Genomic DNA, 27,124 nt, shown 5'->3' on the forward strand with positions numbered 1-27,124 from the left:
CCCAGTTCCCCTCCCCCGGGCCCCGGACTGGACCCAGGGGCCCATGCAGCCTGGTAACAGAGAGCGAGAGGAGGGTGTATGGAGAGAGAGAGAAAGACAGATGGTTGTGTATGGGATAGATAGATAGATAGATAAAGGGGGTGGATGGGGATAGATAGATAGACAGATAGATAGAGGGGGTGGATGGGGATAGACAGACAGACAGGCAGGGCTGTGTGGGGCTGGATAGGGAGATGGATCCCGGGGTGGTGCGTATGACGCGGGACAGCCAGCAGAACAGCGATCCGGAGGGCAGATATAAATGTCTCGGGGGTTTAGCAGCCGATCCTGTTTAATAAGGACTAATGGCTGTTGGAATTAGGCCCGTGATTAGGATGGGGGGGGGATCATTTCCATTCTATTCTTGCTCCTAATTCCTGTCTCTCTCCCCTAATCCGGACCCCCTCGGGTGGCACAGCCGGGCAGCTGTCTCCTTCCCCTGCTAATACAGCCAAATCCCTGCCAGAGGCCGGCCTGTGCCCGAAGCTGGGTCCCTCCGCCATGCTCGGCCTCTTATTGTAATTAAGAGGGATGATTTAATTGCGAGCTGGAGGGGAGAGGTGTTGGGGGGAGGGGCGGGGGCTACAAGGATGCACGGGGTGGAGTTAGCAGCAGGAAAACTGGAGTGTTGGGTAAAATAACGGGGGCCAGGCCCTCGCTGGGGTCACTCAGCCGTAGCTCCGATGGAGTCAGATCTATCTGTTCCCCTACACACGTCTCTCTCTAGCACAGGGTTCAAAAAAGCACCAGCTAAATTCCTGGAGGACAGGTCCACCAATGGCTACTAGCCAGGCTGGGCAGGGATGGTGTCCCTGGCCTGTTTGCCGGGAGCTGGGAATGGGCGCAGGGGATGGATCAACTGGTGATTCCCTGCTCTGCTCATTCCCTCTGGGGCACCTGGCACTGGCCACTGTCGCAGGACAGGACACTGGGCTGGATGGACCTTTGGGCTGACCCAGTCTGGCTGCTCTTATGTTCATCAGTTGACAAAGGGGAGTTGTGGGGAGATAGATTAGATTAGATGCTGGGGGTGCATGGGGAGGGATAGATAGAGGTGGTGGACGGGGAGGGACAGACAGAGGTAGGGGACGGAGATAGACAGCGGCGGTGGATGGGGATAGACAGAGGTGGTGGACGGGGAGCGATAGACAGAGGCAGTGGATGGGGATAGACAGAGGTGGTGGACGGGTAGGGATAGAGGCGGTGGATGGGGATAGATAGAGGTGGTGGATGGGGGGGGATAGACAGAGGCGGTGGACGGGGATGGATAGAGGCGGTGGACGGGGATGGATAGAGGCGGTGGATGGGGATGGATAGAGGGATAGGGTGGACGGGGAGGAATAGATAGAGGTGGAGGACGGGGATAGACAGAGGCAGTGGATGGGGATAGATAGAGGTGGTGGATGGGGATGGATAGAGGGATAGGGTGGATGGGGAGGGATAGACAGAGGTGGTGGACGGGGAGGGATAGACAGAGGTGGAGGACGGGGATAGACAGAGGCAGTGGATGGGGATAGATAGAGGTGGTGGATGGGGAGGGATAGACAGAGGTGGTGGATGGGGAGGGATAGACAGAGGCAGTGGATGGGGATAGATAGAGGTGGTGGATGGGGAGGGATAGACAGAGGCGGTGGATGGGGATAGACAGAGGCGGTGGACGGGGAGGGATAGGCAGAGGTGGTGGACAGGGATAGACAGAGGCGGTGGAGGGGGATGGATAGAGGCGGTGGATGGGGATGGATAGAGGGATAGGGTGGATGGGGAGGGATAGACAGAGGTGGAGGACGGGGATAGACAGAGGCAGTGGATGGGGATAGATAGAGGTGGTGGATGGGGAGGGATAGACAGAGGTGGTGGATGGGGAGGGATAGACAGAGGCGGTGGATGGGGATGGATAGAGGTGGTGGATGGGGAGGGATAGGCAGAGGCGGTGGAGGGGGATGGATAGAGGCGGTGGAGGGGGATGGATAGAGGGATAGGGTGGACGGGGAGGGATAGACAGAGGTGGAGGACGGGGATAGACAGAGGCGGTGGATGGGGATAGACAGAGGTAGTGGACGGGGAGGGATAGACAGAGGCGGTGGATGGGGATAGATAGAGGTGGTGGATGGGGAGGGATAGGCAGAGGTGGTGGATGGGGAGGGATAGACAGAGGCGGTGGATGGGGATGGATAGAGGTGGTGGATGGGGAGGGATAGGCAGAGGCGGTGGACAGGGATAGACAGAGGCGGTGGATGGGGATAGACAGAGGCGGTGGAGGGGGATGGATAGAGGGATAGAGTGGACGGGGAGGGATAGACAGAGGTGGAGGACGGGGATAGACAGAGGCGGTGGATGGGGATAGACAGAGGCGGTGGAGGGGGATGGATAGAGGGATAGGGTGGACGGGGAGGGATAGACAGAGGCGGTGGATGGGGATAGACAGAGGTGGTGGACGGGGAGGGATAGACAGAGGTGGAGGACGGGGATAGACAGAGGTGGTGGATGGGGATAGACAGAGGTAGTGGACGGGGAGGGATAGACAGAGGCAGTGGATGGGGATAGACAGAGGTGGTGGATGGGGAGGGATAGACAGAGGTGGTGGATGGGGAGGGATAGGCAGAGGTGGTGGATGGGGAGGGATAGGCAGAGGTGGTGGATGGGGAGGGATAGACAGAGGCGGTGGATGGGGATGGATAGAGGTGGTGGATGGGGAGGGATAGGCAGAGGCGGTGGATGGGGATGGATAGAGGTGGTGGATGGGGAGGGATAGACAGAGGCGGTGGATGGGGATGGATAGAGGTGGTGGATGGGGAGGGATAGGCAGAGGCGGTGGACAGGGTTAGACAGAGGCGGTGGAGGGGGATGGATAGAGGCGGTGGAGGGGGATGGATAGAGGCGGTGGATGGGGATGGATAGAGGGATAGGGTGGACGGGGAGGGATAGACAGAGGTGGAGGACGAGGATAGACAGAGGCGGTGGATGGGGATAGACAGAGGTAGTGGACAGGGAGGGATAGACAGAGGCGGTGGAGGGGGATGGATAGAGGGATAGGGTGGACGGGGAGGGATAGACAGAGGCGGTGGATGGGGATAGACAGAGGTAGTGGACGGGGAGGGATAGACAGAGGCGGTGGATGGGGAGGGATAGAGGTGGTGGATGGGGAGGGATAGGCAGAGGTGGTGGATGGGGAGGGATAGAGGTGGTGGATGGGGAGGGATAGGCAGAGGCGGTGGACAGGGATAGACAGAGGCGGTGGAGGGGGATGGATAGAGGCGGTGGATGGGGATGGATAGAGGGATAGGGTGGACGGGGAGGGATAGACAGAGGTGGAGGACGGGGATAGACAGAGGCGGTGGAGGGGGATGGATAGAGGCGGTGGATGGGGATGGATAGAGGGATAGGGTGGACGGGGAGGGATAGACAGAGGCGGTGGATGGGGAGGGATAGAGGTGGTGGATGGGGAGGGATAGGCAGAGGTGGTGGATGGGGAGGGATAGAGGTGGTGGATGGGGAGGGATAGGCAGAGGTGGTGGATGGGGAGGATAGACAGAGGCGGTGGATGGGGATGGATAGAGGTGGTGGATGGGGAGGGATAGGCAGAGGCGGTGGATGGGGAGGGATAGGCAGAGGCGGTGGACAGGGATAGACAGAGGCGGTGGAGGGGGATGGATAGAGGCGGTGGATGGGGATGGATAGAGGGATAGGGTGGACGGGGAGGGATAGACAGAGGTGGAGGACGGGGATAGACAGAGGCGGTGGATGGGGATAGACAGAGGCGGTGGAGGGGGATGGATAGAGGCGGTGGATGGGGATGGATAGAGGGATAGGGTGGACGGGAGGGATAGACAGAGGCGGTGGATGGGGATAGACAGAGGTAGTGGACGGGGAGGGATAGACAGAGGGCGGTGGACGGGGATGGATAGAGGCTGGGGGGCGGGTGCAGGAGGACGGTTTGATGGATTCCCCGGATTAGGGGCTGGGGCTGGCAGCGGCCCCCGGGCGGATGAGCCGTGGCTCTCCCTGCTTTAAGTGGTGAATTAATGCAATTGCTTTCTCTCTCTCTCTGAGTGTCCGTCCCCAACAGCTGGTGTTTGTGAAGTGATGTGTGCAGGGGGGTGGGGTGGGGTGGGGGGCAGGAGTCATCCCCACACATCAGGCCCACGGGCCCAGCCAGTCCAATATCCCGCCCCCGATCAGACCCACACCCAGCCCGGTAGCCCCCCCACCCCTGCCCCAGACCAGTGGCTTGGAAATGGAGCGAGTTCATAGTCCTCTAGCAAAGTGGGTTTCTCTCTTTCTTTCCTTCTATGAAAGGAGCCTCCCAGACTCCCCCTCCCAGCCCAGAACAGCCCCCAGGGCCAGGGGCGCCGAGCAGCACAGACCGGATCAGAGCCAGCCCCCGCCTCCTTCCTCGGCTGCCCTGCAAACACCCCCCCACACGCACCCCCAGAGCTGGGGGACTCCGGGAGGTGGGGCAGGACCGCACAGAGCTGGGGGATCCCAGCTCCTCTCCTTGCCTGTCAGAGCAAAGATCTGCAATGCCAGGAGGATCCTGGGATGTTTTATCTTCAGTGTTAAGGAGAGAACCCAGGAGTCCTGGCTCCCAGCCCACCCCCCCCCCCTAACAACTAGACCCCATTTTCATGTCAAATGAGGTGGTACATGCTCGGCTCAGTTCTTAGCAGGACAAATGCCCCCCAGGATTCAATCCCCACCCCCAACCCCATATAAATCGAGGGTCCCGGGGGATGGGCCCATTGGGCTGGGGAGACTGGCTGGCTCAGGGGGGCGGGGAATGGGGCCCGGGGCCTGGCCCCTCTAGGGGGCGTCGGCTCCCATCCGGCCCTAGGGTAGGAGCCTGGGGGGGCTCAGGGGTCCCTGCGGTCTGGGTCCAGCGTCTCAAGCTAGGTCAGGTCTGTTCAACCCCAGATCTCCTGTCGGTCCCACCCCGAGGCCTGGCAAAAGAGGGGTAGAGAGGAGGGATGAGAGAGGTGTAAAATGGGAAAGAAGGGGAGGGAGAGAGAGAGAGAAGGGGAAAGGGGGAGGAGAGGGATGGGGATTGGGATGGGCAGGGCAGGGCAGGGGGATGGGCAAGGGAGCGGGATGGGCAGGGTAGGGCAGAGCCAGGAAGGGGGGTGCAGAGCCAGGCAGGGCAGAGCTGGGCTGTGGGGGCAGAGCCGGGCAGGGCAGGGCAGGGCAGGGGGAGGCAGGGGGATGGGCAGGGCAGAGCTGGGCAGGGGGGCGCAGGGCAGGGCAGGGCAGGGCAGAAGGATGGGGATGGGCAGAGCCAGGCAGAGCAGGGCAGAGGGATGGGCAGGGCAGGGCGGTGCTGGCAGCGGCTGGTGCTGGGGATGGAGGGAAGGTGCCAGCCAGCGGAGGGACGAATGCGCTGCCCGTAGCCCTGCCCCCCCCCCAGCCCTCTCGACACCCCCCCCTTGCCTGGCAGCTCCCAGCTGTTCCCAGCGCAGCTGGGAGACAGGAACGGCCGGGGCTCAGCCGGTCCCAGCCAGGGGACCCCGACCTGCCTCCCCCGGGGGTGCCACTGACCGGAGCCAGCTGGCAATGCAGCTGGGGGCTGGGGAGAGAACCCAGGAGTCCAGGAAGCCTGCGTCCAGGGGGAGCAACTGCAGGTGAGTTGTGAAAGGGGAATTGGGGGGTCAGGGGTGGGGCTCTAGGGAGACGTCGGGGGTCGATCTGGGAGAGACATTGGAGGGTCCATCTAGGGAGATGTCGGGGAGTTGAGCCAAGAAAGATGTGGGGGGAGCTGGGGGTTGGTTCGGGAAGGGATCGGTAAGGTTGATCTGAGGGAGATGTCGGGGGGTCAATCCAGGGGAGATGGGGGTGATATGGGAAGACGGGGGGAGTTGGGGGTCGATCTGGGGAGCTATTTGGGGAGTAGGACTGGGGGATATGTCAGGGGTCGGGGGTTTAGGGGCTTGGTCCGGGGCAGATGTTTGGTGGTTCAGGGGGTCGATCGGGTAAGAATTTGTGGGTCTGGGGGCTCACGGATTTTATCGGAGGGAAACATCAGGGGGGTTTAGGGGGTCAATTTGGGGAGACATGGGGGGTTCAGGGGCTCAATCCAGGAGAGATGTTTGGGGCTTCAGGGGGTAGAACTGGGGAGATGTTGGGGGGCTCAGGGGCTCAATCCAGGAGACATTTGGGGTTTCAGGGGGTAGAACTGGGGGAGACGTTGGGGGGCTCAGGGGCTCGATCCAGGAGACATTTGGGGGTTCAGGGGGTTGAACCGGGGGAGCTGTCAGGGGTCTGGGGGTTCAGTATCTGTGGGGGCACAATCCTGGTTCACACAGTGTATTATGAGTGGGGGAGGTGCCGACTTCCCCAGGTGCATGGGGGAGGCAGGATTCTGGTTCCTCCCAGTGCATTATGGGAGCTCCAGGCATCCCCCCCAGCTCACTCTGCTCACTTAACCCTGGCATAGAACCCCCCGGCTCAGCCCCTCCCTTGCAGACACCCCATCTGGGGTAGGGGGGCTAAAGGGCCTTTGTTCCACCCCACCCCTGGGGGGCCAGCCAGCCCCACCCTTGAGGGGGCAGGGGCTGTGGAAAAGGAACGGGCACAGGGGGCAGGGGTGGGAAAGAACAAAGGGGGTAGGCAGATCAATCAATGGATGGACAGTGGGAGAGTGAAATGGGGATAAACTCACCCCACAGTAGCCGGGCGTGTGAGCGGGGAGGGATGGAGGGGTGCATGGATGGATGGTGGGTGTGAAGATGGTTGAAGGGAGTGAATGGATGGATGGATGGATGGAGGAAGGGAGGGATACACGGATGGCGGGTATAAGGATGGATGGGGTGCTGGGATGGATGGATGGATGGATGGATGGATGGAAGGATGGGGTGTCAGGATGGATGGATGGAGGAAAGGAAGGATGGATGGATGGGGTGTCGGGATGGATGAATGGAGGAAGGGAGGGAGGGGTACATGGGCGGCTGGTGGCAGGTTGGATGGATGGACGGGTGGAGGGACTGAGGGTGGGTGTGAGGATGGATGGATGGAGGAAGGGAGGGAGGGAAGGAGGGATGGGGTGTCGGGATGGATGGATGGATGGGGTGTCGGGATGGATGGATGGAGGAAGGGAGGGAGGGATACATGGGTGGCGGGTGGCAGGATGGATGGATGGATAGATGGATGGACGGGCGGAGGGACTGAGGGTGGGTGTGAGGATGGATGGATGGAGGGAGGAAGGGATACAAGGATGGCTGGTAGATGGATGGATGGATGGAGTGTTGGGATGGATGGATGGATGGAAGGATGGGGTGTCAGGATGGATGGATGGAGGAAAGGAAGGATGGAAGGATGGGGTGTCAGGATGGATGGATGGAGGAAAGGAAGGATGGATGGATGGGGTGTCGGGATGGATGAATGGAGGAAGGGAGGGAGGGGTACACGGGCGGCTGGTGGCAGGTTGGATGGATGGACGGGTGGAGGGACTGAGGGTGGGTGTGAGGATGGATGGATGGAGGGAGGAAGGGATACAAGGATGGCTGGTAGATGGATGGATGGATGGATGGATGGGGTATCAGGATGTATGGATGGGAGGAGGAAGGGAGGGAGGGATACAAGGACGGCTGGTATAAGGATGGCTGGCTGGAGGGGCGGAGGGACAGAAGGTGGGTGGGTGGGTGGGTGGATGGGGTGTCGGGATGGATGGATGGAGGAATGGAGGGAAGGATACATGGATGGATGGATGGATGGATGGAGGTGTGGGGGGACAGATGGTGGGTGGGTGGATGGATGGACAGATGGTAGGGTGGGTATGAGGATCGATAGCTACACTCCAAGCCAGGCCAGCTGCCCCTCCTCATGGCCTCCCTCTCTCCAGGGCCATGGCGGGGAGGGTCTCGCTCTGGCCAGTGGTCGGGAGCAACCGGGGTCAGCACTGGCCACCTGCCAGGGGACCCGGACCAACAAGGTGTCCTAGGGACGGTGCCCGAGTGAACCAGCTCCTGGCCCCCAGGCCCATCCAGACGGTGGCTTGCCCCATTTCCCCACCCTCCTTCCCGCTGCAGGCCGTGAAGCGCTCGGGGCCAGCCCAACCATGGGGCAGCTGTGGCCCCCCCTCCTGCTGCTGCTGTGGGGCTGGGGGGCAGGGGCCCAGCAGGGCACGCAGCCCTTCTCCATCCGGATCGAGGGGGACGTGACGCTGGGGGGGCTGTTCCCGGTGCACGCCCGGGGCCCAGCCGGGGTGCCGTGCGGTGAGGTGAAGAAGGAGAAGGGGATCCACCGCATGGAGGCCATGCTCTACGCCCTGGACCAGATCAACGCCGACCCCCAGCTGCTCCCCAACCTCACCCTGGGCGCCCGCATCCTGGACACCTGCTCCCGGGACACCTACGCCCTGGAGCAGTCGCTGACCTTCGTCCAGGCCCTGATCCAGAAGGACACGTCGGACGTGCGCTGCGCCGACGGCCGGCCCCCCCTCTTCACCCGGCCCGAGCGGGTCGTGGCCGTGGTCGGCGCTTCTGCCAGCTCCGTCTCCATCATGGTGGCCAACGTCCTGCGGCTCTTTGCCGTGAGTGGCCGGGGTGGGAGGCCGGGGGGGCGTCTCCTGAAAGTGGGGGGGATGGACGGCGGGCCCTGTCCCTGGGGGGGTGTCTCCTAGACATCGGGAGATGGATAAAATCAGACTGATATCCCCAGATATACCCCAGTCGCAGTGGGTCTCCCCGGCTCTGGGAGGGGAGTGGGGTCCAGTGGTTAGAGCAGGGGGGCTGGGAGCCAGGACTCCTGGGTTCTCTCCCGAGCTCTGGGAGGGGAGTGGGGTCCAGTGGTTAGAGCAGGGGGGCTGGGAGCCAGGACTCCTGGGTTCTCTCCCGAGCTCTGGGAGGAGAGTGGGGTCCAGTGGTTAGAGTAGGGAGGCCTGGCAGCCAGGACTCCTGGGTTCTCCCCGGCTCTGGGAGGGGAGTGGGGTCTAGTGGTTAGAGTAGGGAGGCCTGGCAGCCAGGACTCCTGGGTTCTCCCCAGCTCTGGGATGCCCCACACGGTATTAGCCGGTTTCTCTCTCTCCCTCCCTCCAGTTGTTGGTCCCGTCCCCCCTGCCCCACAGTGCTCCAATCCATCAACAGCCTGGCTAACGATGCCGGGGGGGGGGGGGGGGGCAGTGCTGGGGGAAGGTTACACATCCAAGAGCCACAGAAGCGGGTCCCTCCCCCAACTAGGCCACTGTTACCCACAATTCCTTGCAGCTCCGGCTTCCCAATCCCTGGGCAGTTTTGAGGGGTTCAGGAGCCAAGCAATGAGCCTTCCCCCGGCTTCTCCCTGACCCCACAGCACATGGGGTGGGGGGAAGTGAGGGACTGCCCTAGCCCCACACCCAGAGAAGGGCTCAGCCCCACCAGCAGGGGCGACAGGGCCCCCGCCCCGGCTCATTCTCATTTCTCTCAACCCCACTTGGCTCCGCGAGGCATCAGCTCTGGTGCTGGGACTCCTGGGTTCTCTCTCCGGCGCCGGGAGGGGAGTGGGGTCTAGTGGGTAGAGAGGGCAGGGGCTGAGAGCCAGGACGCCTGAGTTCTCTCCCAGCTCTGCCACCAGTCTCCTTCCACCCTGGCTGACGGGTCCCCGCTGATGAGTCCGGAAGCTCCTGGGTGCAGGGATTTTCTGGGCTGCCCCCGGGTCCGAGCAGGGGCCAGGTGCCCCCTTGGCGCCCCCTGTCAGTCTCCTGCCCTTCTGCCCCCCAGATCCCGCAGATCAGCTACGCCTCCACCGCCCCCGAGCTCAGCGACAACAACCGCTACGACTATTTCTCCCGGGTGGTGCCGCCGGACTCGTACCAGGCCCAGGCCATGCTGGACGTGGTGAAGGCGCTTGGCTGGAACTACGTCTCCACGCTGGCCTCCGAGGGCAACTACGGTGAAAGTGGGGTGGAGGCCTTCGTCCAGATCTCCCGCGAGGCCGGTGAGGGGCTGCGGGGCGGGAGTGAGGGGCACCAGCTGGGGGGGGGCAGGGCCGGGCTAGCCGGGGGCTGCAGGGTGGGAGTGAGGGCCACCAGCTGGGGGGGGGGCAGGGCCAGGCTAGCCGGGGGCTGCGGGGCGGGAGTGAGGGGCACCAGCAGGGCTGTGAGGGGGGCAGGGCCGGGCTAGCCGGGGGCTGCAGGGTGGGAGTGAGGGCCACCAGCTGGGGGGGGGGCAGGGCCAGGCTAGCCGGGGGCTGCGGGGCGGGAGTGAGGGGCACCGGCAGGGCTGGGGGGGGGCAGGGCCAGGCTAGCCGGGGGCTGCGGGGCAGGAGTGAGGGGCACCGGCAGGGCTGGGGGGGGGCAGGGCCAGGCTAGCCGGGGGCTGCGGGGCGGGAGTGAGGGGCACCGGCAGGGCTGTGAGGAGGGCAGGGCAGGGCAGGGCAGGGCTAGCCGGGGGCTGTGGGGCGGGTGTGAGGGGCACCAGCTGGGGGGGGCAGGGCCGGGCTAGCTGGGGGCTGCGGGGCGGGAGTGAGGGGCACCGGCAGGGCTGTGAGGAGGGCAGGGCCAGGCTAGCCGGGGGCTGCGGGGCGGGAGTGAGGAGCACCAGCTGGGGGGGGGCAGGGCCAGGCTAGCCAGGGGCTGTGGGGCGGGAGTGAGGGGCACCGGCAGGGCTGTGAGGAGGGCAGGGCCGGGCTAGCCGGGGGCTGCGGGGCGGGAGTGAGGGGCACCGGCAGGGCTGGGGGTGGGGGCAGGGCTGGCTAGCCGGGGGCTGCGGGGCGGGAGTGAGGGGCACCGGCAGGGCTGGGGGGGGCCCAGTTCTGGGAGTGAGGGGCACCGGCAGAGCTGGGGGGGTGGGGGCCCAGGGCTGGGCTGGCAGGGGGTTGCAGGGCGGGAGTGAGGGGCTCCAGTCCCCGTGACGGGGGCTCCCTGTTGCCCCCCCCAGGCGGCGTCTGCATCGCCCAGTCCATGAAGATCCCGCGGGAGCCCAGGGCCGGCGAGTTCGACAAGCTGATCAAGCGGCTGATGGAGACGCCCAATGCCCGCGGGATCATCATCTTCGCCAACGAGGACGACATCAAGTGAGTTTGGGGCTCCCCCCGGGCCCGTCTGCCCGGGAATTCAGGACTCACCTGCTCGCTGTCGCCCCCTGCAGGCGGGTGCTGGAGGCCGCACGTCGCGCCAACCTGACGGGGCATTTCCTGTGGGTTGGCTCGGACAGCTGGGGCTCCAAGATCTCGCCCATCCTGCGGCAGGAGGAAGTGGCCGAAGGAGCCGTCACCATTCTGCCCAAACGGGTGTCCATCGACGGTAACGGATCCCCCCCGCCGGGCCCCCCACCGAACCCCCCGCAGCACCGTGCCCCCCCAGACCGCCACCGAACCCCCCGCAGCACTGTGCCCCCCAGTCTCCCGACCAAACCCCCCACTGCACCCCCCACCCCCCCGCTCCCCACAGCACCGTGCCCCCCAGCCCCCTACCAGACCCCCTGCTGCCAGCAGCACGGCACCCCCCAGTGCCTGACCCTGACTGCCAAGAGCGCCCCATGTCCAGCCCCCTGTCCCACAGCGCCTGGCCCGGCCTGCCAGGGGACAGCGCCCCCTACTGAGCACCCTGCCCCACGGTGCCCCCTGCTGACCCCCGTCTCCCCACCGCAGGCTTCGATCAGTATTTCACCTCGCGCTCCCTGGAGAACAATCGCCGCAATATCTGGTTCGCCGAGTTCTGGGAGGACGATTTCAAATGTAAACTCACCCGCCCGGGGACGCAGCCGGAGGAGGCCGCTCGGAAATGCACCGGTACCGGGGGCTGGGCTTGGGGGGCTGATCTCTCAGGGATGGACGAGGTTGGGGGTTCGGGGGGTGGCAATCCCGCGGCGGGGAAGGAGACACTGGCCCCCTGGTGCCCCCGCTCCAGCTAATCCCCTGCATGGGGTGTGATCAGCCCACTCAAGGCTCATTCCCCGGCTCTTAGGGGAGTCCAGGGGGTTGGGGGGCTGGGGGCTGATCCCACCACGGTGGGCGGATGATGCCCGGACACCCCAAATCTCAGCTATCTGCCCGCTGAGAATGAGATGGGGATCGGGGCTGGTGCTCCCTAGAGGGGACAGGCCCCATGCTCCATTCCCCACCCCCCTGAGCCCATCTCTGCCCAGGCGAGGAGCCAGGCCCTGGGCCCTTTTCCCCGCCCCCTTTGCCCAGGCGAGGAGCCGGGCCCCAGGCCCCATTCCCCACACCCCTGAGCCCCTCTGTGCCCAGGCGAGGAGCCGGGCCCCGGGCCTCGTTCCCCCCCCCCCTGAGCCCCTCTGTGCCCAGGTGAGGAGCCGGGCCCCGTTCCCCGCCCCCCTGAACCCCTCTGTGCCCAGACGAGGAGCCGGGCCCCGTTCCCCGCCCCCCTGAACCCCTCTGTGCCCAGGCGAGGAGCCGGGCTCCGTTCCCCGCCCCCCTGAACCCCTCTGTGCCCAGGCGAGGAGCCGGGCCCCGGGCCCCGTTCCCCGCCCCCCTGAGCCCCTCTGTGCCCAGGCGAGGAGCCGGGCCCCGTTCCCCGCCCCCCTGAGCCCCTCTGTGCCCAGGCGAGGAGCGCATCGGGCGGGACTCCACCTACGAGCAGGAGGGGAAGGTGCAGTTCGTGATCGACGCCGTCTACACCATGGCCCACGCCCTGCACAGCATGCACCTGGACCTGTGCCCCGGCGCCCCCGGGCTCTGCGAGCGCATGGACCCCGTGGACGGGCGCACCCTGCTGCATTACATCCGCGGGGTCAGCTTCAACGGTGAGGGAGGAGGGGCACTGGCTGGGGGGAGCCCAGGGCTGGGCCAACAGGGGGCTGCAGGTCCGGAGTGAGGGGCACCGGCCGAGCTGCATCCAGCCCCCCCTTGTTCACGCCCCCCAGGCAGCGCCGGGACCCCCGTCATGTTCAACGAGAACGGAGATGCCCCCGGGCGCTATGACATCTTCCAGTACCAGCTCACCAACACCACGGCGCCCGGGTACAAAGCCATCGGGCAATGGACCGAATACCTGCGCCTGAATGTGAGTGCAAGGGGGCCCGGGGCGTGCGCATGTGTTCCCCAGCCGCCCCGCCCCAGAGGTGGCTGCATCTCAGCCCTGGGCGAGCTGACTCTATGCAGAGTTATGTGTAGCTGTTCCCCAGCCGCCCCACCCCAGAGGTGGCTGCATCTCAGCCCTGGGCGAGCCGTCCCCCTGTGGCGTCGTGCGTGGCTATTCCTCTGCGGCCCCACCCCAGAGGTGGCTGCATCTCAGCCCTGGGCAAGCTGACTCTATGCAGCGTTATGTGCTGCTATTCCCCAACTACCTCACCCCAGAGGTGGCTGCCTGTCAGTCCTGGGCATAGCATGCCTATGCAGCGTTATGTGTAGCTGTTCCCCAGCCGCCCCGCCCCAGAGGTGGCTGCATCTCAGCCCTGGGCGAGCCGTCCCCCTGTGGCGTCTTGCGTGGCTATTCCTCTGCGGCCCTGCCCCGGAGTGGGTGGCATCTCAGCAGCGGGGGATTCGTCCCAGGGCAATGTTATGTGCAGCTGTTCCCCAGCTGACCCCCCCCAGAACTGGCTGCATCTCAGTCCTGGGCAAGCTGACTCTATGCAGCGTTATGTGCTGCTATTCCCCAACTACCCCACCCCAGAGGTGGCTGCCTGTCAGTCCTGGGCATAGCATGCCTATGCAGCGTTATGTGTAGCTGTTCCCCAGCTGCCCCACCCCAGAGGTGGCTGCATCTCAGCAGCAGGCAAGCCATCCCAGGGCGGCGTCATGTCTGGCCGTTCCCCAGCACCCCCCACCCCAGAGCCAGCTGCCTGCCCGCGCTCTCCCTTGGCAGATCGAGGAGATGCAGTGGTCTGGGGGCCAGCAGGACATCCCCTCGTCCGTCTGCAGCCTGCCCTGCGGGCCGGGCGAGCGGAAGAAGATGGTGAAGGGCGTGCCCTGCTGCTGGCACTGCGAGCTCTGCGACGGGTACCAGTACCAGCTGGACGAGTTCACCTGCGAGACCTGCCCCTTCGACATGCGCCCCAGCCCCAACCGCACGGCCTGCCGGCCCACGCCCATCGTCAAGCTGGAGTGGAGCTCGCCCTGGGCTGTGCTGCCCGTCTGCCTGGCCATGGGCGGCATCCTGGGCACCACCTTCGTGGTGGTCACCTTCGTGCGCCACAACGACACGCCCATCGTCCGGGCCTCGGGGCGGGAGCTGAGTTACGTGCTGCTGACCGGCATCTTCCTCATCTACGCCATCACCTTCCTGATGATTGCCGAGCCGGGCGTGGTGGTGTGCGCCGCCCGGCGCCTCTTCCTGGGGCTGGGCATGGCCCTCAGCTACTCGGCCCTGCTCACCAAGACCAACCGCATCTACCGCATCTTCGAGCAGGGCAAGAAGTCGGTGACGCCGCCCCGGTTCATCAGCCCCACCTCGCAGCTGGCCATCACCTTCAGCCTGAGCGCCGTGCAGCTGGTGGGGGCCCTGGCCTGGCTGGGGGCCCTGCCGCCCCACAGCGTCATCGACTACGAGGAGCAGCGGGTGCCCAACCCCGAGGCGGCCCGGGGGGTGCTCAAGTGCGACATGTCCGACCTGTCGCTCATCTGCTGCCTGGGCTACAGCCTGGTGCTCATGGTCACCTGCACCGTCTACGCCGTCAAGGCCCGCGGCGTGCCCGAGACCTTCAACGAGGCCAAGCCCATCGGCTTCACCATGTACACCACCTGCATCGTCTGGCTGGCCTTCGTGCCCATCTTCTTCGGCACCGCCCAGTCCGCCGAGAAGGTCCGTGGGCCGGAGGACCCGGGAGGCCGGGGAGCCGAGGGGCTGGCGTTGGAGAGAGGGAGGAGGACCCAGGAGTCCGGGAGAGTGGAGGGAGCCCAGGGCTGGCGTTGGAGAGAGGGAGGAGGACCCAGGAGAGTGGAGGGAGCCCAGGGGCTGGCGTTGGAGAGAGGGAGGGGGACCCAGGAGTCCGAGAGAATGGAGGGAGCCCAGGGGCTGGAGGAGGAGAGAGGGAGGGGGACCCAGGAGTCCGGGAGAGTGGAGGGAGCCCAGGGGCTGGAGGAGGAGAGAGGGAGGGGAGGGGACCCAGGAGTCTGGGGAGCCCAGGGGCTGGAGCTTGCGGGGGGACCTACGAGTCCAGGGAGAAAGGGTGGGGGGGATGAAGGGTTATAGTTTTTGAGAGGGGAGGGGACCCAGGAGTCCGGGGGAAAGGCAGGGGAGAGCCCAGGGACTGGAATTTTAGACAGAAGGGAGGCAACCCAGGAGTCCGGGACGATGAGGGTGTGGAGAGGAGCCCATGGGTGAGGCTTTGAGAAAGGGAAGAAAATAAGGGTCAAGTATGAAAGAAAGGAGAGAGGGATCGAGAGATAGGAACCCAGGCGTCCTGGCTCCCAGCGCCCCCCCCCCCCACAACCACTAGACCCCTTCCAGAGCTGGGGAGACAACCCAGGCGTCCTGGCTCCCAGCGCCCCCTCCCGCCCCCCACTGGAGGGGACGAGCCCTGCGCCAGCCGCCCTGAGCGCCCCGTTCTCTGCCCCCCGCAGATCTACATCCAGACGCTGACGCTGACGGTGTCCATGAGCCTCAGTGCCTCAGTTTCCCTGGGGATGCTCTACGTGCCCAAGGTCTACGTCATCATCTTCCACCCCGAGCAGAACGTGGCCAAGCGCAAGCGGAGCTTCAAGGCGGCGGCCACGGCCCTCAGCGCCTCCACCCGCCTCTCGCAGAAGGGCAGTGGGCGGCAGAACGGGGCGGACGCGGCCCCAGCGGGCAAATAGCGATCGCCTCCCGCCCACGCGGCCACAGCCAGGGAGAGAACCCAGGAGTCCTGGCTCCCAGCCCCCTCTTCTCTGACCACTAGAGCCCACTTCCCTGCCAGAGCCGGGGAGAGAACCAGGAGTCCTGGCTCCCAGCCCCCCTGCTCTAACCACCAGACCCCACTTCCCTCCCAGAGCCGGGGAGAGAACCCAGGAGTCCTGGCTCCCAGCCACCTCCCCTTTGTGCAGCATGGCTGTGGCCCCCAGAGGAGCGGTCAGTCGTGCTGCTCGTGCGACAGGTGCAGGGGGGCTCAGGCCGGCGTGTGCCGAGCGTGCAATGACACCGCCCCGGCTCCAGCCAGCGCTCCCAGATCACTCCCAGTGCAGGCCTCGGAGCGTGCGAGGGGGCCAGTTGGGGCAGTCGGACCTCATCCATTGTGGGGCAAGCGTGCAAAGGCTCAGATGTGCACATGTGGTTCATGGGGTTTGTGCAAAAAACGTGCAAGGGTGGATGGTATCAGAGGCACAAAAATGGAGTGTGACCTAATGGTTAAAGTGAGGGGGATGGGAGCCAGGATTCCTGGGTTCTCTCCCCAGCTCCGGGAGGGGGGTGGGGACTAGGAGCCAGGATTCCTGGGTTCTCTCCCCAGGTCTGTCTTCCTCCCCGCCCCCACCAGGGCCCATGCCCCCTCCCAGGGAAGCTATGAATAGAACAGGCCTCCCGCCAATCTTCCTGCCCTTGGGGAGCAGAAACAGCCCTGCCCCCCCCTCCCCTACAGCAAACCTGTCCCCCCACTTCCCCTCCCAGAGCTGGGGAGAGAACCCAAGGGTCCTGGCTCCTGCCAGCCCCCCATCCACTCTAATCACTAGACCCCACTCCCTTCCCACAACCGGGAAGCGAACCCAGGCATCCGGGTCCTGGCTGGCTTCCGAGTGACTCTAACGCTCTCTTCGTTCACATTGCCAGGGCCCCGCATGCTGAGGAATGTGGGGTACCTGGAGCCGACCCCCAGACCAACATGAACCGAGGGGGGTGCTGAAGAGGCATGGGGGGGCTGGACGGGGGAACGGGGGGGGGGCAGGAGCAGAATAAACCTGTGTTTTTTACAGTGCTGCCTTGATTTATTTACAGGGGCTGGGAGCTAGGACTCCTGGGTTCTCTCCCACACACCCCCGGCTAACGAGTCGGGCTGGTCCATTACAGGAACAGGCCAGGACCCCAAGGTTCCTCAGCTGCGGCTGGGCCCCTCCAGTCTTCTCCCCATGGGGTTTATGCCTCCCATCGCTCGCTTCCTTCCCCCGCTCACTTCTTCCTCATCCCTTCTCCTCCCATCGCTCGCTTCCTTCCGAGAACTCCCGCTCGCTTCTTCCTCATCCCTCTCCTTCTATTGCTTGCTTCCTTCCGCCGCTCGCTTCTTCCTCATCCCTCTCCTTCTATTGCTTGCTTCCTTCCGCCGCTCGCTTCTTCCTCATCCCTCTCCTTCTATTGCTTGCTTCCTTCCGCCGCTCGCTTCTTCCTCATCCCTCTCCTTCTATTGCTTGCTTCCTTCCGCCGCTCGCTTCTTCCTCATCCCTCTCCTTCCATTGCTTGCTTCCTTCCGCCGCTCGCTTCTTCCTCATCCCTCTCCTTCCATTGCTTGCTTCCTTCCGCCGCTCGCTTCTTCCTCATCCCTCTCCTTCCATTGCTTGCTTCCTTCCGCCGCTCGCTTCTCTTCCATCTTCTACCACTCCTTTCATCACTTGCTTCTTGTCTTCCTTCTAACACTCACTTCCCCTGCTGCTCACTTCTCCTAACCCTTCCACTGCTCGCTTCGTCTCATACTTCTACCGCTTGCTTCTCCTACTCCCTTCTCCTATCGCTCGCTTCTTCTTCTCCTCTGTACCACTCACATCTCTTCATTTTTGTATCGCTCACTTCTTCTCCGCTTCCTTCCGTCACTCACTGCTTTACCTTCCTTTCTTCCCTCCTTCTGTCCCCCTTGCTTCTTTTCTTCCTTCTCTCCTTTTCCGCCCCCAGCACTCTTGCTTTCCCCATCACTGGCGTCTCGCCTTCCCCTGCCCGGGGCCACCCGGGTGCCAGCCGTGCCCGGGCAGCACAAAAGCGTCCCTGAAGCAGAAGCAAAGGCGAGTCCGGGCCCTCCCAGGCGTGGATGCACTCAACTCACCAGCCACAGCGGCCAGGAGTAGATGGGCCCCGCAGGCAAACTGCATTATCTCCCCCCACCCCGTCCCAATGTGGGCTCTGTGCCGGCACGGTCCCGGCTGGGCTGCAGCAGGGCACGTGGGGGGCAGCGTATCCATCCTAGGCCTCCAACCATCTAAACCCCACAACCCCAGCACTGCTGATGCTCTCGCGTTACAGCAACACTAGGAAAGCGTCAGCAAAGGGTTTATTGGCGTCTGTAGGGAGAGGGCTCAAGAGGCGCCGAGATGCAGCCACCTCTGGGGCGGGAAAGCTGGGGAACGGCCACACATAACACCACAAGGAGGGCTCACCTGGGCCAGATACCCCACCTCCCATCCCGCAGCCCCCAGCTAGCCCAGCCCTGGGTCCCTCCCCAGCTCTGCCGGTGCCCCTCACTCCCACCCTGCAGCCCCTAGCTAGCCCAGCCCTGGGTCCCTCCCCAGCTCTGCCGGTGCCCCTCACTCCCACCCTGCAGCCCCCAGCTAGCCCAGCCCTGGGTCCCTCCCCAGCTCTGCAGGTGCCCCTCACTCCCACCCTGCAGCCCCCAGCTAGCCCAGCCCTGGGTCCCTCCCCAGCTCTGCCGGTGCCCCTCACTCCCACCCTGCAGCCCCCAGCTAGCCCAGCCCTGGGTCCCTCCCCAGCTCTGCCGGTGCCCCTCACTCCCACCCTGCAGCCCCTAGCTAGCCCAGCCCTGGGTCCCTCCCCAGCTCTGCCGGTGCCCCTCACTCCCACCCTGCAGCCCCCAGCTAGCCCAGCCCTGGGTCCCTCCCCAGCTCTGCCGGTGCCCCTCACTCCCACCCTGCAGTCCCCCCCCTTCTCAGATTCCTTCAAAAGCAGGTAGATAGGGACAGACTTACCATTCGTAATTGCAGGCCGCTGCTGGCAGCAACATCCCCCCCAACCTCTGCCCCCCCCCAACAGTCCCAGCAGCCGTGGGGGTCCCTGGCTTATTTAGGGGAGCAGAGAACAGAGCCAGAGCCCTTGAAATATTCATCGATGCAACAGAAAAACCCAGGGGGAAGCTGGGAGAAGACGGGGGGAGTGGGGTGGGCTTCACTTGGGGTGAGTCCAGCAGCACTAGTAGGGTCCACCGGGGATGGTCAATTTCAGCTCTAGGGCACCAGTTCACAGAGACCCCCCAAGTCTCCACCCCCACCCTGCCCAACCCCACATAGCCCCCCCTTGCCCCTGTAGCCAATCCTCCACCCCCTGCAGCTCCACCCCCCATCTCTCCACCACTGCCCCCAACCTAACCCCACCCCCCCACACACACTCATCCCCATCCCCCAGCCCCATCTCCAATCACCCTGCCCCACTCCTCTAGTTCCCTCTGCCCCCCACCCCCCCCAGACCCCACACCCCTTGGGGTTCTCAGCCAGGAGGGGGGTGATCCCAGCTGGGGGGGGGCAGGTCTGGGCTCCTCCCAGCCGAGAAGGGGCAGGGGAGCTCTCACACACACACCCCACCCCACCACCCCCTTAGCAAGTAAAACTGAACAGGACAAGAGCCCCACCTTGTGGCCAGATGGGGAACTACATATGGGCAGGCTGCCCAGGCAGCAAAGAGGGTGGGGATTGGGGCCCGGGGCCTTTCCCCTCTAGGGGGTGCCAGCCCCGATCCGGATGGGAGGCACAGGGGCTGTAGGGTGGGGGGAAGGGTCAGTATCCGTCTCCCATGGGTGGGTGCCACAAGCAGCCCACGATCCATCTGGTGCCTGTGATCTAGGGCTCCCCCCCAATGTGGGGTGATCACAACACTTTACGAATGTGTGTTTATTACAGGGCTGCTTAACCTCCCCCTCCCATCACAGGCAGGGGGCTACCCCCCCCCCGCAAGACGGAAAAGTGGGTGCATGCTGGTCAGGCACAGGGAGCAGTTCCAGGCTGAGGATCTCTCTGCTGGGGGGGGGGGGGGAGATTGTCCCAGCCTCCCCCCATAAGGGGCTCTGAGGCCCAGTGGGGTGCTCAGATGTCCAGAGTGCTCAAGTATTCCAGCCAGTCACGCAGGGATGGGGTTTCCTGTGGGGGCTGAGAGGGGAGAGAGAGAGAGGCAGGTTAGAGGACTTGAGCAGGGGAGGCTGGATCAACAGATGGGGAAACTGAGGCACAGAAAGAGGGCGGGGCAGCGAGCAAAGGCTAGAATCCAGGCCATAGGGCCCTGGGCTCCCCCCAGCCCTGCCGCTGCCCCTCACTCCCGACCCGCAGCCTCTGGCGCTCTCTTAGATCTCTCCCCCATCCACTCACCTTCCAGGCCCCGGGGTCCCCAGGACCACACTGCCCTTGTACTGCCAGCAGTCGGACGCGCCCCCACACCGGGTATCCCGGCTCCACCGCCAGTGTCCAGATGGCTGAGGGCTGTAGGAAGCGGAGCTGGTGCTCCTGGGGCTGCCAGTCGATGGAGAACCTGCAGGGAGGGAGGGAGGGGGGAAATCAGTGCTGCCACCTACAAGGTGGGGGGCTGGTGGGGTGGGCTGCGGGACAGACCTGGTCTGGAGGGCCTGAATCTCAGCCAGGAGTGGGGCCAGCTGGCCGTAGCTCTGCTGCAGCTCCAGGACGGTGCCCCGGACGTCAGCGCAGGGCCTGGGGGGTGGGAAGAGGGGACTGTGGCTCTGTGGGGCAGAGAGAGAGAGAGAGAGAGACAGACAGACAGACAGACAGACACACACCAACCTCCTGGTCAGACCCAGCCAGCCTGGCCCCCCGAATTTCCCCCCCCGGGTCCCACCCAGCCAGCCTGCCCCACAACCCTCCCTGGGTCAGACCCAGCCAGCCTGGCCCCCTGAATTCCCCCCCTCCGGCTCCCACCCAGCCAGCCTGGCCCCCCAAATCCCCTCTGCGTCCCACCCAGCCAGCCTGCCCCCACAACCCTCCCTGGGTCAGACCCAGCCAGCCTAGCGCCCCCAATCCCCTCCGCGTCCCACCCAGCCAGCCTGCCCCCACAACCCTCCCTGGGTCAGACCCAGCCAGCTTAGCCCCCCAAATTTCCCCCCCTGGGTCCCACCCAGCCAGCCTACCCCCACAACCCTCCCTGGGTCAGACCAAGCCAGCCTAGCGCCCCCAATCCCCTCCGGGTCCCAGCCAGCCAGCCTGGCCCCCTCAACCCTTCCTGGGTCAGACCCAGACAGCCTCTTCCCTCCATCCCCAGGCCATTACTCACCTGCACCCTGATGCTCCCATCCTCCGCCCAGCACAAGGTGAACCTCAGCAGCTGGGGGTCGGGGGTCGCTGGCTGGGGATCGGGGGTCGTCTGCTGGGGGCCGGGCGTCAGTTCCACGTCGATTTCATCAGCAGAGGCTGAGACCACCCGGACCCCTTGGAGGGTCTCCAAGAGCTGGCAGAGGGCAGAGCTCCTGGGGGAAGAGAGCAGGTTCCATCCCCGACTCCGTGCAGGGGGAGGTGGGGAGGTCTAGTGATTAGAGCAGAGGGGGCTGGGAGCCAGGACTCCTGGGTTCTCACCTCTCCACCTTCTCCCTCCAGCCACTGGCGACACACTCCTGGCTCTGGAGCTCCCCCTGCAGCCGGTGCAGTTCCTGGCGCTGAGCCTGCACCCGGCTCCGCAGCAAAGCCGCCTGCTCCTCCAGCTGCTGCTTCCGCTCCTCCAGCTGCTCCTGGATTTGGGGGTGGGGGGAGAACAGTGAAATGGGGCAGCTGCTGCCCTCACCAGTCCCGCTGCTCCTCCCACAATCAACCCACCAGCTCTTCCTAGAATAGTCCCAACCACCCCTGCTTCTCCTCTCTCCCCACTGATTGGCTCTGCCCCCCACAGACCCCTGGGTCAGTACCTGCTCCTTCTGCCGTCTCTCCCGGGCGCCCCTTGCCTTCTTCTCAGCCTCGTGTCTCTGTGGGGAGAGGGAGCTGGTGGCAAGGGGGGGGGTCCCTGCGACCGCCTAGGCAGCTAGTAGCAGCAGTGAGACGGCAACCGCAGGGCCCCTCCCCCCAGGACCAAGGGGAACTGGTGGCAGAAGTGGAATCCCTGGAGCCCCCTGGGCAGCTGGTGGCAAGAGTGGGATCCTCACATTCACACACGCCCAGGACAGGACCTTACCTGGGCCTCGTATCGCGCCAGAGCCTCCTTCAGCCGCTGCGCCAGGTGCTGGCCCTTCTCCAGCTGAGCCAGCACACGGGGCACTGCCCCCTCGATGGCTACCACCTGCTGCTGGTAGCCAGCCTTCAGCTCCTTCCACTGCTGCTTGGCTTGCATCATCTCGTTCCCTGGGCCGGGAGGGAGGAGAGGCAGTGCATCAAACTGAGGAGTCCTGGCTCTGAACCACCACCGTTCTAACCCACTAGCCTCCACTCCCCTCCAGAGCCGGGGTGAAAACCCAGGAGTCCGGGCTACTCACGGACAGCTGCCTCTGTGGTCTTCTGGTCAAAGGGGGCTGAGTCCCTCTGGTCCAAGAATTCCAGCAGGAATTTGACCACATGGAGCTGGCTGCACATCCACTTCTGCTTCTTCCGTGTATCCTAGGGAGCCGTGGTAGGGGGAAATTACAGCCGGCACCCCCTGGAGGGGAAAGGCCGCATGCCCCATGCCCCACCCTGAGTCAGCCAGTCCCACGCCCTGGACAGGATGGGAGCCAGCACCTCCTAGGGGGGACAGGCCCCGTATTCCATTCCCCACTTGTCTGGGCCAGCCAGTCCCCACCCTGGGGCAGGATCAGAGCTGGCGCCCCCCAAAGGCAGAGGCCGGCTGCCCCATCACTCACCACAGCATGCTCCACCAGGACTTTGGCTGGCAGCTCCGCCTCCAGCTCCTCTCGGGTCGGCCCCTCGAAAGCCAGCGCCTCATCCAGCTGGGCCAGGAGCCTGCAGGGAGGGGCAGGGAAAGGGTCACGGCCAGGGAGCGATAGGCCCAGCCTGCGAGGAGCCCCAGCCCTTAATTCGCTCGTCCGATGGCAGAAGCCCGTCCCCCTAATATCCCCAGCCGTCGTGCTCCTTTTCAAGCCACCACGGATGGAAGGATTCCTATGGCAGCTGATTCTGGGATGGGGACAACGCCTCAGATGCTTCAACGCCTACAGCACCACCAACCTCATCTCCTTGCTTGGACTCCCCCAGTCCATGATCTCTGTCCTAGATATCAACCTCTAGAGGCAACACTCTGGCTAAATCTCCCCCAACAGAGCCCCAGTCCCACAGCTGAACCCTTTCCACCCATGGGATGAAGAACCAGGGGATTCATCTTTGCTCTAAGCCAGCTTCCACCATGGAGACGCTGGCCCCCTCTCTCTTCTCCCCCGGCGCCCCGCCCAGATCTCCTGGGTTCTCCCCCCATCCCTGGAGGGCGACTCATGCGCCCGCAGCAAGAAAACCTCCAATGAAGCGGCCAACTCTGGCCCCAATAAGCTATCCGGGGCAGTAAACCACTCCGGCAATCCCATGTATCCACACCCTACATTGTGCCCCAGCTCCGAGAGAATCATGGGCATCAAGGAAGCCTTGGACCTGCCCTGTCTATATCCACCAGCCAACAGTCACCCAGCAGCTTCTCCTTAAGAAGTTAGGACGACCACAAAGGAGTCTGGAACCAAGACACGGCAATCAGAACTGGCCCTGCTTCCCATTGAAATCCAGGGATGGGAGCATGGCCCTTGGATGGATTTAGAGGGTACAAGGGACTAGCCCTGCCGTCTTAACCGCGCGTGGCTGGCGAAGGAATTCAGGATAAGATTGGGGAGCCAGACATCAAGATATGAGAACTTTATTGAGGATTTAAATACTGACTGGGAGAATTGCAGTTATCAAAAAAAGATATGGACAAGCCAACCCCCACATCATGCCTACTTCTGATGGAAACCTTCTGATGAAGAGACGAGAAGAGTTTAGTGGAGGATGCCCCATAAGCGGGTATCTGCCACCCCAATGTGCCCACTAGACATCAGACATTCATCTTACTTTAATAGCCTTTCTCCCATCCATCCATCTGTGGTTGGCAGCCATGTTTAATTTGCTCGCTGGCCCCAGTCCACATGGGGTGTTCCAGATAACTGTAATTGGGGGACCCCAATTGCTACCATAAGCTATTCGAGGCTGGACATTACCCCAGTGTTTCCAACAGGTTCACATGGTGAACCTCAAGGTTACGCGCACCAAAATCTGGAGGGGGATTTTGTTATTTTGTGGTGTCCTTGTTTCTCCCCCCCCGTACACAGAACTAAGTCTTATAGCACTAGGTCACATACTTAAACAGAGAGAAGATGGGTGAGGAAATCTCTGTTATTGGACCAACTTCTGTTGGTGGGAAAGAGACAATGGAGCCTGAAGAAGAACTTGAAAGCTTAAATCCTATTTCATTATTTATACGTTTACTCCTCAATAGTTGCATAACAGCACCTTTAGCACAGGTCTGTCGTCGCCCTTCGTGACTGAAGAGGACACCGACATCTCTCAGGTGCGACTGTGGCTAAAAATGGACATTGCCACGCTGTGACACCAGATTTACCGCTGACGGGCGATTTGCAGCGATCGGGGTATACGATCACCTGGTGAGGTTGCCCAGTCTCAGCACCAAGACAAGTGGGTGTTGGCTTTGAAATTGGCAACTGCATTGTTCCCAAGCTTGAAAATCTACCTAAAGGTAGAAGTGACCATCTTATGGTTGCCTTGGAAATGTAAGTACATTACCATTAGCAAAGTGTGTACATCCCTACCAGAGAAATGCAGATGATGTGAAAGAAAATTATAGTGACTTTGACAAACTCATGTCAATGTTGGATAAGCTAATCATCATGGACCTTTAATGCAAAGGTTGGAAGTAATGGGGTAATCTGGCTGAATGCCATCGGACACGATGGGACTCGGAAAGAGAATAGCAACGGCCACACTCACTAAGGAGCAGGGTTCAAGGGGGAATTAGCAATTGCAAATGGGTTTTTCTGCCTATCTGACAAAACAAAAAAGTGTCACAAGCAAGCCCAAGATCCAAACAACAGCATCTTATTGACTAGATTGTTGATTGGCAGCGAGTTCGACAAGTCACTGTAGCCATGCATGAGGCAGACCACTCCAAACTGTTGTTATTAATTTAAGTGGCACGGCACAAGTCGTCCTCTAGTCTAAACCGATCGGACGACTCAACATAAAGCAATTTAAAGCACTGATTAGTTTCAACATGAGGACAAGTTTTCCCAAGATCTGGTCAAGGGTGTAAGGTCAACAGAAGTGTCTCTATCTCCTTCAGGCCTGCAATGGGATCCAGTGGGTCTAGCCAACAACCGGCCAATATTAGTCCCCCAGAAAGTGCAACTCCAAACTCATCTAGATCCATCATCATCTGGATTCAAATGTGGAACCAGAACCACTACAGCAGTGCCAATGGATGATCTATCAATGGATGGAAGAGAGATCTCCATTCTCTCAGCCGTGTTCCTGTCAACTGTGATCTCGCTGTCTGGCCAGGAAAAGCGGCAGGGTCCAGGAGAACGTCCTAAAAAGGTTGGAGTCCTTTTTAGAGTGACATTAGGATGAGCAACTTCACTTCCACCACCAGATCCCTCATGAATTGAGTCCCATTAAAGGATCAAATCGCATTCTAATCCTATCAAACAACTATCGGACTACACAGACTCAAGCCCCAATAACATGCACCTAACTAGGCTTGGCCAAATTCATTCTTTTATAGATAGTAATGTTTATTTTAAAGCTTTTTTCCCCCAATTTTTATTTCTGTATGGTTTCACAGTCACACAAAATTTGGGAAGGCTGAAACATTTTATTGGTATTTTCACCGATTTAAATTTTCGCACCCAAGCGGCTTGATGAGCGTCTCACCTGAGAACAATTTAACGATGGTCTCTAACAAATTCTCAATTGGCATTTTTCTTATTTTTTACCTCTCCATAAATTTCAACACTCATTGGTGGAAATATTTAGTGCCAGTTTGGGTGCATGCGGGCAAAACCAATGTTTACCACCATTTACAGAGAAATATCTAATTTTTCATGGCTAGAGAGGGCACCCAGCTCTACTTATCCTCCACCACATAGGACCAAATCTCCACCGGCTAGATGGCCAAATATTTGGGCAAGATCAGCCCATGAACGTAGAACAGCTGGACCCAAGCAGATGAGATGCTGAAGGACTGAGGGGAGGAGTGCGAGGAGTTCCCAGACACCGTGCCGTCTCCTCCCGTGGTAGGTTCACGCCCACAGTTGCTCAAATCGGAGGCTCGTGGCAAAGCAACGCTTCCGACGTTGACATTGCTGCTCAACTGGGAGACTCCAGCCCATGCCGGCAGATGACAACCCAGCCTCGGTTACACGATCGGCTCTCGGGTGAAGCACGACAACGCTGTCAACCTGAAGCCACCAGCGCAGAACGCGGCAGGGCAGCCAACCCGGCCGCGGCTCCACGTAGAGTCGCGGTCAAGGACTCGAGGGTGATCTTCGAGGCGCTCCAGGGTCAAGGACGGTCGAAATTGCCAGGGTGGGGCCAGGGTTGATGCCATCGGGACAAGACGGGCCCAGCGGGCGTCTAGGTCCCACTCCAAGCGCCCTGCATAGATCCCCAAGCCCCTGCAGGACACGCCATCGCCCCCGCTATAGAGAGGAGACCCCAACCCCCCCCCCAGGGGACACACCGTAGAGGGGGGACCCCAACCCCCCCCAGGGGACACACCATCACCCCCACCATAGAGGGGAGACCCCAACCCCCCCCCAGGGGACACACCATCGCCCCCACCATAGAGGGGAGACCCCAATCCCCCCCAGGGGACACACCATCGCCCCCACCATAGAGGGGGGACCCCAATCCCCCCAGGGACACACCATCGCCCCCACCATAGAGGGGGGACCCCAATCCCCCCCAGGGGACACACCATCGCCCCCACCATAGAGGGGGGACACCATCGCCTAGCCCCCTCCCCGTGACCCCCAACTACTCACTCCCAGGCCTGCCCAGCCGCTCCCATCACGCGAACGATTTGTTGTTCCACCCGCCACCCCCACTCGCGCCTTTTCTTTCAACGCTGTTGGCCCCGCCCCGGCCGCCGAAAGGACCAATCAGCAGGCGAGTTCCCTGAAGTGAGTCCCCGCCCAGACCTCTGGAGGAGCCAATCAGCAGACGAGTTCTCTCAGGTGAGGCCCCGCCCCGGCGTCCCAAGGCGCCGGCGACCAAGCGACCCCCGCACCCCCCGCCCCAATTGGACAGCAAGGCGCCCAGGAGCGGCCCCGAGACCCCAAACCCTCGCGAGAGCAACGGCCAGGCGGCCATGATGGGAGAGAGACTAGAGGCCGCCATCTTGGACGGGGGTAACATGGGGGCC

General features: G+C 62.8%; 2 protein-coding genes across 2 annotated transcripts; one reads left to right on the plus strand and one right to left on the minus strand.

Annotated features, from left to right (window-relative positions):
• The first annotated feature begins 8,083 nt into the window (after positions 1-8,083).
• LOC144278860 (metabotropic glutamate receptor 6-like) lies at positions 8,084-15,699 on the plus strand. The gene is made up of 9 exons (XM_077840214.1): positions 8,084-8,557; positions 9,723-9,939; positions 10,881-11,016; positions 11,091-11,245; positions 11,593-11,733; positions 12,507-12,707; positions 12,828-12,967; positions 13,769-14,704; positions 15,466-15,699. The coding sequence occupies exons 1-9, from the start codon at positions 8,084-8,086 to the stop codon at positions 15,697-15,699; spliced, it is 2,634 nt and encodes an 877-aa protein (XP_077696340.1).
• A 3,938-nt stretch (positions 15,700-19,637) lies between these two features.
• ZWINT (ZW10 interacting kinetochore protein) lies at positions 19,638-26,813 on the minus strand. Its single transcript, XM_077840636.1, has 10 exons — positions 26,745-26,813; positions 22,569-22,668; positions 22,206-22,326; positions 21,908-22,074; positions 21,645-21,701; positions 21,319-21,470; positions 21,020-21,212; positions 20,347-20,471; positions 20,107-20,266; positions 19,638-19,890 (listed from the first exon to the last, which is right to left on the minus strand). The coding sequence occupies exons 1-10, from the start codon at positions 26,768-26,770 to the stop codon at positions 19,828-19,830; spliced, it is 1,164 nt and encodes a 387-aa protein (XP_077696762.1). The 5' UTR covers positions 26,771-26,813; the 3' UTR covers positions 19,638-19,827.
• Between the last annotated feature and the right edge of the window lie 311 nt (positions 26,814-27,124).

Source organism: Eretmochelys imbricata, chromosome 23, assembly GCF_965152235.1.
Source record: "Eretmochelys imbricata isolate rEreImb1 chromosome 23, rEreImb1.hap1, whole genome shotgun sequence".
NCBI lineage: Eukaryota > Metazoa > Chordata > Testudines > Cheloniidae > Eretmochelys > Eretmochelys imbricata.